The 13,638-nt window shown below is 38.6% G+C and overlaps 1 protein-coding gene across 1 annotated transcript in view; it reads left to right on the forward strand.

Moving 5' to 3' along the window:
* Nucleotides 1-273: 273 nt before the first annotated feature.
* LOC128695906 (sortilin-related receptor) overlaps nt 274-13,638 on the forward strand; it is a gene marked incomplete at its 5' end in the record, with an annotated part of 164,529 nt that continues 151,164 nt past the window's right edge. Inside the window, 2 exon segments of the mRNA XM_070084886.1 lie at nt 274-375; nt 12,434-12,849. Coding sequence (XP_069940987.1) covers nt 274-375; nt 12,434-12,849 — 518 coding nt within the window.

Consider the following 13,638-nt stretch of genomic DNA (forward strand, 5'->3'; position numbering starts at 1 on the left):
GTAATCAAGGCTTTGCTGTATTATACAAGTGAGGCATATTTGCAGTTTTGAGGGGAATCTGAACTGTAGTATCAGTGCCACTGGCAAGACAGTGATATAGTGAGTGATAGTGAAAGTGTTTTTTTTTTCTTTTTTGGGTCACTCTACTTTGGTGGGAGATGGCTAGTGTGTTAAAAATACATTTATGCAAGTTATGCTTTCTTATTTAATGTGTGATGTTGAAGGTATGATATAATGAACGCAGTGTGGTAATGTACTACTTCCATTTTACAGAAGCTACGCATATATGGCTTAATGACTGAACCTGGAGAAAACACAACAATATTTACCCTTTTTGGCTCAAAGTCAGACAAGCATCATTGGATTATTGTTAAGGTTTGTAGTATTTTTTTTTTTTTTGCATTTTTTGTTAACAAATTGAGGTAAAGAACATAAAAATACAAATAATTCAGATTTTATTGGTAGAAATGAAATCAGATTTTTTCACCATTATTCATGTGATAGTTGCCTTATCTAATGGCATTGAAGGCAAATGGACACCCATGGATTGTGTAGTAAGTTAATATCAGCAAGATTTTCCCATTGAACTTTAAAGTTGAGCACTGTCCTTGCCTTGCATAAACTTTGATAGTCAACATTTTCACAAATTGGTTAGTGTAGGAGTGCTTTTAATTTTCTCTTTAACCCTTAAACTGTCCAAACGTAGATAAATGTTTTTTCAGCATTTGAAAGTATGTAAAAAAAGTAAATCTTTTTTTTTTACATTTGAAAATGTGTAAAAAAAACTTTGATCTACTTTTTTTATTGTTATATTTGAAAATATGTAAAAAAACGTAGATGTACTTTTGGAGCACTACGCATGTGAACGTGAATTTGTTTGGACAGTTTAAGGGCTAAAATGGCTTGGTAAATTTTAAGTTGGGGGGGGCTCTTGTATAGTATTTGAAATTATTGGAGTTTGTGTTTTTATTCTGATCAGTCACTTGATTTTTTTTAACCCCTAAACGGTCCAAGCATACATATATGTTCTTACACATAGGGCCCAAACATATAGCGCCCCAAACGTATATATAAGTTTTAATTTTCCTGCCTCCAAATTTGGCACAATTGCCCTGAGATGCCTGGTCAAATAGAATGGGCCTTAACACTCGGTGTGCACCATATTAAAAAAATCTGGGACCACTTAGTACCTTGTGGGAGCGGCAGTTAAATTGAGCACCAGCTAGAGCAAACAGTGTGGCAAACACCAAGGATTCATTGATGTAATGTCATTTTAACACTCCTCTTTCTGTCTCTATCTGTCTCTGTCTATCTGTGTCTGTCTCTGCCTTTGTCTATCTCTTTCAGTCTGTCTCTGTCTATCTCTGTCTCACAGGTACACACAAATACAAGTATACATAATATAAATTACCTAGGATAACCCCAAAAATCCAGACAAAGTGCTATACTCTGCTTGAAGATGTTAGTAAACATGATGATGAAGTCTTGTGGCTCTCTCTGAGACAGATAGATAGATGGATAGATGGATAGACAGACAGGGAGCTTGACAGACAGACAAATAGACTTTGACAGACATGTTTGTGTACCAGCGAAAACAAAGCAGGGCGATGCTCATCAAATGTCACGTCTAGTCTTTTCTTATCTGCTGCCACCTCCACCACCCTTTTATGCTTATCAAACGTCAGACTTTATCTCATCATGTCACTGTCCCTCCCCTCCCTCTCTCCCCTCCCTCCCCTCCCTCTCTTCACTCTCTCCCCTCCCGCCCTCCCTCCCCGCCCTCCCCGCCCTCTCTCCCCTCCCTCTCTCCCCCCTCCCCCCCCTCCCTCTCTCCCCTCCCTCCCCTCCCTCTCTCCCCTCCCTCTCTCCCCTCCCTCTCTCCCCTCCCCTCCCTCCCCTCCCCTACCTCCCCTCCCCTCCCCTACCTCCCCTCCCCTACCTCCCCTCCCCTCCCCTCCCCTCTCCTCCCCTCCCCTCCCTCTCCTCCCCTCCTCTCCCCTCCCCTCCCTCTCCTCCCCTCCCCTATCCTCCCTCTCTTCCCCTCCCTCCCTCCCTCCCCCCCCTGCCATCCCCTCCCCTCCCTCCGCTCCCTCCCCTCCCTCCCCTCCCCTCCCCTCCCCTCCCCTCCCCTCCCCTCCCCTCCCCTCCCCCCCTGTGTTTGTGACATTTGAGTACAATTTCAGTACCTAATACTAGTGGCAGAACAAAGATTGGTTATGAAATGACAAGAACTACTATAATTTGTAAATATCAGAACATAAAAATTATATAAAATAATATGAAAAATAGAAAAAAAGGTATATTGGCAACACTTCTGCAAGAGGCAGGGCTCCATGTTGCCGTCATGTGAGCATCCAGTGCCAACTTCTGGGCCTCGTATCTCTGTAAGTACTGACCCTAAATTTTTTTTTATTCTAAAACACACAAAAAAAATGTGATCTTTTTTTCTATAAAAACTTTTTTTTTTTTTTAACCCTTTCAGGGTTTCGGATGTACTAGTACGGCTTACGCACCAGGGTTTTTGACGTACTGGTACGCTTAAATTCTAGTGCCCTCAAATCTAGTGAGAGAAAGCTGGTAGGCCTACATATGAAAGAATGGGTCTATGGTCAGTGTGTGCAGTATAAAAAAAAATCCTGCAGCACACAGTGCGTAACGAGAAAAAAAACTTCGACCGTGTTTTTGGATTAAAACAGCGACTTTGCACTGTATTTTCGTATGGTATTTATTGTTGTATTCTAGTTTTCCTGGTCTCATTCTATAGAATGGAAGACATATTACAGAAATTGAGATGATTTTGACTGGTTTTACAATGAAAAGTACCTTGAAATTGAGCTCAAAGTAGCAGAAATGTTCAATTTTTACCAAAGTTCAAAAGCAAACAAATCATGCTAAGCGTAAAATACACGCCAACTGGTGAGTCTAATATTCTTTCACAAGTGCTCTGATATTATTTATACCATTTCTACGCTAATGCAGTAGTCTGCATAACAGTAAATCTTCTATTTTTTGTGAGAATAAAAATTCAGAGTGGAAAGCAAAAGAATGTAAGAGGGGCATGGGGACGTGCCTAATGAACAGAGGAAATGTTATTTTAGTGCCAGGAATGTCTTTCTTGTTTATTCTGAACCCTATTTGGAAATTGGCATCTTTTGAAATTTGTGTGAAATTGGCAAAATTGCTAAATTCTGACCACTGTATTGGATAGTTGAAATTGGTAAATGAGTGGTTTCTTGTGCTCATTCGATAGAAAAAATGGAGTTCTAGCAAAATAGTTATGATTTTTGTCGACTAGTACAATGGAATTGGCTGAAAATAGGGCTCAAAGTTGGCAAAATCGCCAATGCATAAACATCGTCGAGACTGCTAACTTCGCGAGAGCATAATTCCATAAGTTTTCCATCAAATTTCATACTGTTGGTGTCATTATGATCGGGAAAAGATTCTCTATCTTTTCACAAGAATTTTTTTTTTTTTTTTAAATTTGGGCGACCCTGAGAACAAGTCTTGGAGTAAGCCTGGGGACCCTGAAAGGGTTAAATATTCGGCGATGTGCCAGTGAATGTATATATACATTTGGACCGTTTAAGGTTTAAGGTCTACATTGTCATGCTTACTTTGAATAAGAAAATTAAGTCTTAATTATTAGTAATATCAGTCATTTATATTTTTAAACCACCATACAGAGTCTGCTCCCATTTTGCTATTGTTTAGTTCATTTAATTTCTTTGCCAATCTGTTGTTGAATGTTATCATATATCCCTGTGGCTCATGTAATTTCAAACCATAACCTTTGGTCTTGTTACATCCCAGGTAAAAGTCTATACAGTAGGACCCCACTCATACAGCAGGTTAGGTTTCAGACTAACATTGGAGAGCAGACATTACCGGAAAGCAGAACACCATTTTTTCTACTTGTAAATACGTATAGATGCCAGATTACAAGTTTACACTAACATATATTGAGTTAGCATTAGAACTAGGCATTAACAACAATAACAAGTAGTCTTAATGTAGGGTGAGAGATGACTAAACGAGTTTTTTTTTTTTTAACAAGCCGGCAATCTCCCACCGAGGCAGGGTGACCCAAAAAAGAAAGAAAATCCCCAAAAAGAAAACACTTTCATCATCATTCAACACTTTCACCTCACTCACACACAATCACTGTTTTTGCATAGGTGCTCAGAATACAATAGTTTAGAAGCATATGCATATAAAGATACACAACATATCCCTCCAAACTGCCAATATCCCAACCCCCTCCTTTAAAGTGCAGGCATTGTACTTCCCATTTCCAGGACTCAAGTCCGGCTATATAAAAATAACCGGTTTCCCTGAATCCCTTCACTAAATATTACCCTGCTCACACTCCAACAGGTCATCAGGTCAAATACCATTCTTCTCCATTCACTCCTATTTAACATGCTCATGCACCCTTGCTGGAAGTCCAAGCCCCTCGCCCACAAAACCTCCTTTACCCCCTCCCTCCAATCTTTTTGAGGACAACCCCTACCCTGCCTTCCTTCCCCTACAGATTTATACACTCTCCATGTCATTCTACTTTGATTCATTCTCTAAATGACCAAACCACCTCAACAACCCCTCTTCAGCCCTCTGACTAATACTTTTATTAACTCCACACCTTCTCCTAATTTCCACACTTTGAATTTTCTGCATAATATTTACACCACACATTGCCCTTAGATAGGACATCTTCACTGCCTCCAACCTCCTCCTCGCTGCCTCATTTACAACCCAAGCTTCACAACCATATAAGAGTGTTGGTACTACTATACTTTCATACATTCCCTTCTTTGCCTCCATAGATAACATTTTTTGTCTCCACATATACCTCAACGCACCACTCACCTGTTTTCCTTCATCAATTCTATGATTAACCTCATCCTTCATAAATCCATCCACTGACACATCAACTCCCAAATATCTGAAAACATTCACTTCTTCAATACTCCTCCTCCCCAATTTGATATCCAATTTTTCTCTATCTAAATCATTTGATGCCCTCATCGCCTTATTCTCTTCTATGTTCACTTTCAACTTTCTACCTTTACACACACTCCCAAACTCGTCCACTAACCTTTGCAATTTTTCTTTAGAATCTCCCATGAGCACAGTATCATCAGCAAAAAGTGTGTAAATTCCCATTTTGTATTTGATTCCCCATAATTTAATCCCACCGCTCTCTGTAACACCCTAGCATTTACTTCTTTTACAACCCCATCTATAAATATACTAAACAACCATGGTGACATTACACATCCCTATCTAAGACCTACTTTTACCGAGAAATAGTCTCCCTCTCTTCTACACACCCTAACCTGAGCCTCACTATCCTCATAAAAAACTCTTTACATATACTTTTAACATCTGCCACATTGTTCCCCTATCCACTCTGTCATATGCCTTCTCTAAATCCATAAATGCATTAAAAACTTCCCTACCTTTATCTAAATATTGTTCACATATATGCTTCAATGTAAACACTTGATCTAAATATCCCGTACCCACTCTAAAACCTCCTTGCTCTTCCACAATCCTACATTCTGTCTTACCTCTAATTCTTTCAACAGTAACCCTACCGTACACTTTTCCTGGTATACTCAGTAAACTTTTTTTTTTTCAACAAACCAGCCATATCCCACCGAGGCGGAGTGGCCCAAAAGGAAAAATGAAAGTTTCTCCTTTTACATTTAGTAATATATACAGGAGAAGGGGTTACTAGCCCCTTGCTCTCAGCATTTTAGTCGCCTCTTACAACACGCATGGTGTACGGAGGAAGAATTCTGTTCCACTTCCCCATGGAGATAAGAGGAAATAAACAAGAACAAGAACTAGAAAGAAAATAGAAGAAAACCTAGAGGGGTATGTATATATACGCTTGTACATGTATGTGTAGTGTGACCTAAATGTAAGAAGTAGTAGCAAGACATACCCGAAATCTTGCATGTTTATGAGACAGAAAAATGGACACCAGCAATCCTACTATCATGTAAAACAATTACAGGCTTTTGTTTTACACTCACTTGGCAGGACGGTAGTACCTCCCTGGGCGGTTGCTGTCTACCAACCTACTACCTGGGACTCAGTAAACTTATTCCTCTATAATTTTTGCAATCTCTTTCGTCTCCCTTCCCTTTATATAGAGGGACTTTACATGCTCTCTGCCAATCCCTAGGTACCTTCCCCTCTTTCGTGCATTTATTAGACAAAAATACCAACCACTCCAACACTATATTTCCCCCTTCTTTTAACATTTCTGTCATGATCCCATCAGTTCCAGCTGCTTTACTCCCTTTCATTCTTTGTAATGCCTTGTGCACCTCCCCCACACTCACATCCTGCTCTTCTTCACTCCTACAAGATGGTATACCTCCCTGGCCAGTGCATGATATTGCTGCCTCCCTTTCTTCATTGACATTTAAAAGTTCCTCAAAATATTCCTGCCATCTACCCAATACCTCCCTCTCCCCATCTACTAACTCCCCTACTCTGTTTTTAACTGAGAAATCTATTTGTTCCCAAGGCTTTTTTAACTTGTTTATCTCACTCCCAATTTTTTTCTTATTTTCAGCAAAAATTCTTGACAGTGCCTCTTGCACTCTTATCATTTGCTCTTCTTTTTACACACTCACCACACTCTTCACCTTTCTTTTACTCTCCATATACTCTGCTCTTCGTATATCACTTCTTCTTTGTAAAAACCTCTCCTAAGCTACCTTTTTTTCTCCTTTATCAGACCCTTTATTTCATCATTCCACCAATCACTCCTCTCTTCTCCTGCACCCACCTCCTGTAGCCTCGAACTTATATCCCACATTCCAGTACTTCATTTTAAAATGCACCACTCACCTTTTGTCCTTCATCAGTTCTATGATTAATTAACCTCATCCTTCATAAATCCATCTGCTGACACGTCAACTCCCAAATATCTAAAAACATTCACTTCTTCCATACTCCTCCTCCCCAATTTGATATCCAATTTTTCTTTATCTAAATCATTTGATACTCTCATCATCTTACTCTTTTCTATGTTCACTTTCAACTTTCTACCTTTACACACACTCCCAAATTTGTCCACTAACCTTTACAATTTTTCTTTAAAATCTCCCATAAGCACAGTATCATCAGCAAAAAGTAACTGTGTCACTTTCATTTTGTATTTAATTCTACATACTTTAATCCTACCCCTCTCCGGAACACCCTAACATTTATTTCTCTTACATCCCCATCTATAAATATATTAAACAACCATGGTGACATTACACATCCTTGTCTAAGACCTAGTTTCACCGGGAAGTAGTCCCCCTCTCTTCTACACACCCTAACCTGAGCCTCACTTTCCTCATAAAAACTCTTTACAGCATTTAGTAACTTACCACCTATTCCATATACTTGCAACATCTGCCACATTGCTTCCCTATCCACTCTATCATATTTTTTTTTTTTCAACAAGTCGGCCGTCTCCCACCAAGGCAGGGTGACCCAAAGAGAAAGAAAATCCCCAAAAAGAAAATACTTTCATCATTATTCAACATTTTCACCTCACTCACACATAAACCCAAAAAGAAAATACTTTCATCATTATTCAACATTTTCACCTCACTCACACATAAACACTGTTTTTACAGAGGTGCCCAGAATACAACAGTTTAGAAGTATATACGTATAAAAATACACAGTATATCTCTCCAAACTGCAAAAATCCCAAACCCCTCCTTTAGAGTGCAGGCATTGTACTTCCCATTTCCAGGACTCGAGTCCGGTTATATAAAATAACCGGTTTCCCTGAATCCCTTCACTAAATATTACCCTGCTCACACTCCAACAGATCGTCAGGACTCTTATCATATGCCTTTTCTAAATCCATAAATGCAATAAAAGCTTCCCTACCTTTACCTAAATACTGCTCACATATATGCTTCAATGTAAACACTTGACCTACACATCCCCTACCCACCCTAAAACCTCCTTGCTCATCCACAATTCTACATTCTGTCTTACCTCTAATTCTTTCAATAACAACCCTACCGTTCACTTTTCCTGGTATACTCGGTAAACTTATTCCGCTATAATTTTTACAATCTCTTTTGTCCCCCTTCCCTTTATATAAAGGGACTATACATGCTCTCCGTCAATCCCTAAGTACGTTCCCCTCTTTCATACATTTATTAAACAAAAATACCAACCACTCCAACACTATATTTCCCCCTGCTTTTAACATTTCTGTCATGATCCCGTCAGTTCCAGCTGCTTTACTCCCTTTCATTCTATGTAATGCCTCGCACACCTCCCCCACACTCAGATCCTGCTCTTCTTCACTCCTAAAAGATGATATTTTAAAATTTCTTGACAGTACCTCTCCCACTCTATCATCTGCTCTCCTTTTGCACTCTCTCACCACTCTCTTCACCTTTCTTTTACTCTCCATATACTCTACTCTTCTTATAACACTTCTGTTTTGTAAATACCTCTCATAAGCTACCTTTTTCTCTTTAATCACACCCTTTACTTTATCATTCCACCAATCACTCCTCTTTCCTCCTGCACCCACCCTCCTATAACCACAAACTTCTGCCCCACATTCTAGTACTGCATTTAGAAAACCATTCCAACCCTCTTCAACCCCCCCACTACTCATACCTGCACCAGCCCACCTTTCTACCAATAGTTGCTTATATTTCACCCGAACTTCTTCCTCCCTTAGTTTATACACTTTCACCTCCCTCTTACTTGTTGCCATTTTCCTCTTATCCCATCTACCTCTTACTCTAACTGTAGCTACAACTAGATAATGATCCGATATATCAGTTGCCCCTCTATAAACGTGTACATCCTGGAGCCTACCCATCAACCTTTTATCCACCAATACATAATCTAACAAACTACTTTCATTACATGCTACATCATACCTTGTATATTTATTTATCCTCTTTTTTCATAAAATATGTATTACTTATTACCAAACCTCTTTCTACACATAGCTCAATTAAGGCTCCTCATTTTCATTTACCCCTGGCACCCCAAATTTAACTACTACTCCCTCCACAACGTTTTTACCCACTTTAGCATTAAAATCCCCAACCACAAGTATTGTCACACTTGGTTCAAAACTCCCCATGCATTCACTCAACATTTCCCAAAATCTCTCTCTCTCCTCTATACTTTTCTCTTCCTCAGGTGCATCTATGCTTGCTGTAACCCACTTCTCACATCCAGCCTTTATTTTACTCCACATAATCCTTGAATTAATACATTTATAGTCCCTCTTTTCCTGCCATAGCTTATCCTTCAACATTATTGCTACTCCTTTCTTTCTTGAGGCAGCAGTTGAGGCAGCGGTTGAGGCAGCGGTTGAGGCAGTGGTTGAGGCAGTGATATTTAATAAAATCTATGTTATTAATGATAATAATACATATTATTAATAACTATTATTATTATTATTATTAACATGTATGTTATTAAATACCACTGCCTCAACCACTGCCTCTACCGCTGCCTCAACCGCTGCCTCAACTGCTGCCTCAACCGCTGCCTCAACCGCTGCCTCAACCACTGCCTCAACTGCTGCCTCAACTGCTGCCTCAACTCCTGCCTCAACCGCTGCCTCAACCGCTGCCTCAACCACTGCCTCAACCACTATCTCAACCACTGCCTCAACCACTGCCCCTACCACTGCAGTTACCCTTAATCTACAAGCACCAAACACAATGAATTATTGTGAAATGTTTGGAAGAGCACGGAGGCTAATGCTTACTCCAGCATAACAAGACCACACTGACTGACGATGCCTCAACCACTTCCTCCACCACTGCTTCAACCCTCATATTTTTGTACAATTTCCTTCTTCATTTCTATTGTATTAATAATAATAATTGAAGAAGGAAATACAAAAATACAAGGGTTAAAGCAGTGGTGGAGGAAGTGGCTGAGGCATCGTCAGTCAGTGTGGCTTTATTTATGCTGGAGTGAGCATTAGCCTCCGTGCTCTTCCAAATATTTCACAATAATTCGTTGTGTTTGCTGCTTGTAGATTGAGTGCAGTTGCTACATAATTAACCGTGGGCCCAAAGGAACTTGCTAGTGCCAACCCTTTGGTAAAGAAATTGAGAAACACGATAGAATTGAAGAAAGAAATTGTACCAAAATATGAGCAGTGTGCCGCAGTGGTTGAGGCAGTGGTATTTAATGACATACATGTTATTAAACCATAACATGTATGTATTTAGCACAATATTTTATGACATTTTCATGTATTTTATGACTGTTCATGGTTCAACAAGTTAAGGAAGCAGTATTGTATTGTAGTATTTCCCTACAATATATTGGGACACCAAACATTCGCGATTTTTCAACATTTGCGAGGCTCTTGATCCCCTAACCCTCGCGAATGTTGAGGGAGACCTGTATACGTCTTACGAGCCAATGTGTTTGACGTATGTATACTCAAAAATTCTAGCGGCTTCAAATCAAGCAGGAGAAAGCTGGTAGGCCCACATGTGAGAGAATGGGTCTGTGTGGTCAGTGTGCACCATATAAAAAAAATCCTGCAGCACGCAATGCATAATGAGAAAAAAAAAACTTTTTGGCTTAAAACACCGACTTTGAGGTGTATTTTCCTATAGTATTTATGGTTGTATTCTCGTTTTCTTGGTCTCGTTTGATAGAATGGAAAACATATTATAGAAATAGAGGTGATTTTGATTGGTTTTACTATGAAAAGGACCTTGAAATGGAGCTGAAATTAGGGGAAATGTCTGATTTTTGCAGATGTTCAAGAGTAAACAAATGATGTCATTGTCCAATAAATGTCCAGCTAACCATTCTAATATGTGGTCATGAATGGGTTGATGTTATTTATACAATTATTACAATATTGCAGTAGTCTGCATAACAGTAAATCTATTTTTTTGTTTGAATAAAAATTCAAAAGAGAAAGCAAGAGTAATATCAGAGGGGCCTGGAGACGTAACTGATGAACAAAGAAAATTGATTTTAGAGCCAGGAATGTCTGCATTGTTCATTCTGGACCCTATTTTGAAATTGGCATATTTTTTAATTTACATGAAATTGGCCAAGTTGCCAATTTCTGACCATGTTATTGGGTAGTTGAAATCGGTAAATGAGCAGTTTCTTGTACTCAGTCGATAGAACAGATGGGGTTCTAAAGAAATAGTTATGAGTTTGGTCGCCTGGAACAATGGAATTAGCCGAAAATAGGGCTCAAAGTGGGTAAAATCGCTGATTCATAAATATCGCCGAGGTCACTAACTTTGCGAGAGCTTTTGGTGTCATTACCACCAGGAAAAAATTCTCTATTATTTCATAAGATTTTTTTTTTTTTTTTTTTTTTTTAAATATTTTGCAACACTCACGATTTGGGGTTGCGACAGCCATAGGGTTAATATTTAGCTAAGCTCCGTGTCAAAATCCATGTAAATTAATCACAGCGAAACCTCGGTACTCAAATTTAATTCATTTCAGAAGGCTGTTCAAGTGCTGATCTGTTCGAGTATCGAATTAAATTTTTCCAACCAGTTTTTTTTTTTGGTTGGCTGTTATCACTAATCTTCTTAGGCCCCATGGTTACTTATTTATACAAATAATATAAAAAAAACACAAAAAAATGTGAAGAAACACGAAATAGTTTACAGCAAAGTACTCACAGGTCATGTTTGTTTGGTCGAGTGCCGAGCCTTGTTCGAGTAGGGAGCTGTTCAAGTACCGAGGTTCCACTGTATTTTATTTGGGTATTCTTTGTGATGTTAATTTACGTGATTTAAATTTGTATATATGTATACTTTAATCCCAATCATTTGCTTAAATTAGGTTTCAATATTTTGGGCTACTATACTGAAAATAATTGTAAAGGATTTATTGTGGCGGGGGGAGCCATGGCTACCACATGAAGTTATGTCTATCACCACGAGTTACTTGATGTTGTTACTCGTGTGGTATTTAAAACAGATGTGTACCATGTGGATGTTCAGTATAAGACAAATCATATACTACACAATATTTAACCCGTAAACAGTCCAAGCAGATCTACGTTCACATGTGTAGTGCTACAAAAGTAGATCTACGTTTTTTTACATATTTTCAAATGTAACAAAAAAAAAAGTAGATCAAAGTTTTTTTTACACATTTTCAAATGTAAAAAAACAAAAAGAAGATCTACTTTTTTTTACATACTTTCAAATGTTGAAAAAACGTATATATATATATACGTTTGGACCGTTTACAAGTTAATAATACTGTACATAGCATTGGTGCTTGAGTATCTATGAATTTCAAACTAATGGTGTGCAGTTAATTTAATGTGCTAAGAAACATTTTTTTTCATTTTGTGGCAAAGGAAATATTTGATTTCTCTGTTATCCAGAGTACAGTATTTTTAGTTTTTCTTTTCTTTTAGGTGGATATGAAGTCTGTTTTTAAATACCAATGCTCTGCTGATGATTACAAAACGTGGTCTCCATCTGACGGTCGTAGTGGACATACATGTTTGCTAGGACGAAAGCAGGTTTATGAACGCCGTGTTCCTCGCTCAGACTGCTTCAATGGCATTGACTACGATAGGCCTATCTCAGTTGAGAATTGTTTTTGTGATCGTGAGGATTTTGAATGTGACTTTGGCTTTGCTAATGACATGGAAACACAGAAGTGCTTAAAAGACCCAGATGACAGCATTGATCCATACGCAGTCCCCCTCACCTGCAAACCTGGTCATTTCTACAATAGAACAAAGGGTTACCGTCGAATTCCTGGAGATTCTTGTGAAGGGGGACGAGAGTTTCAGTATAACCCTTCCATTACTTCCTGCCCTGTTTCGTAAGTTTTATGATTTACTCGTATTTAAATATATAATTGAAGAACTATTGTACCTAATTTTGAAAAGAAATAGAAAGTTGTTTACATAATTAATCCATTGAAGATCTGTCCATAGTTCTATGGCTTTGAAGCCAGGGTTCAAGCCATAGTGCTACGTCATGAGCTCAGCTCACTCAGATAAGCTGTGAGTGGTAAATTTGGGTCTAGATATGAGAGAATGCATCTATGTGATAAATGTGCACCATATAAAACAAATCTGCAGCACACAGTGCATAATGAGAAAAAACTGCGACTGTGTTTTTGGATTAAAACAGCAACTCGGGTGTATTTTTGTATGGTTTTTACAGTTGTATTTGGGGTTTCTTGGTCTCGTTTGATAGAATGGAAGAGTAAACAAATGACATCACTCATCCAATACACGTTGACTGGTGGGTCTAAGATACGTTATGAATACACTGATATTATTTATACAATAATACAATAAAAATTCTTTATATGAATAAAAAATGAAAATGGAATTCATCTGTAAAGCCTGAAAATGAAAGTAATAAACAGAGGAAATGTTATTTTAGTGCCAGGAATGCCTGCTTTGTGTGAAACTGGCCAAATAACCAATTTCTCATCACTTTATTGGGTAATTGAAATAGTTGACTGGGCAGTTTCTTGTGTTCACTCGATAAAATAGAAGTAATACTAGCGAAATAGCTAAGAATTTGCTCAACTGGAATAATGTAATTGGCCTAAAATAGGAGTCAAAGTGGGCAGAATCGCTGATGCGTAAATATCGCT

Source organism: Cherax quadricarinatus, chromosome 14, assembly GCF_038502225.1.
Source record: "Cherax quadricarinatus isolate ZL_2023a chromosome 14, ASM3850222v1, whole genome shotgun sequence".
Taxonomy (NCBI): Eukaryota; Metazoa; Arthropoda; class Malacostraca; order Decapoda; family Parastacidae; genus Cherax; species Cherax quadricarinatus.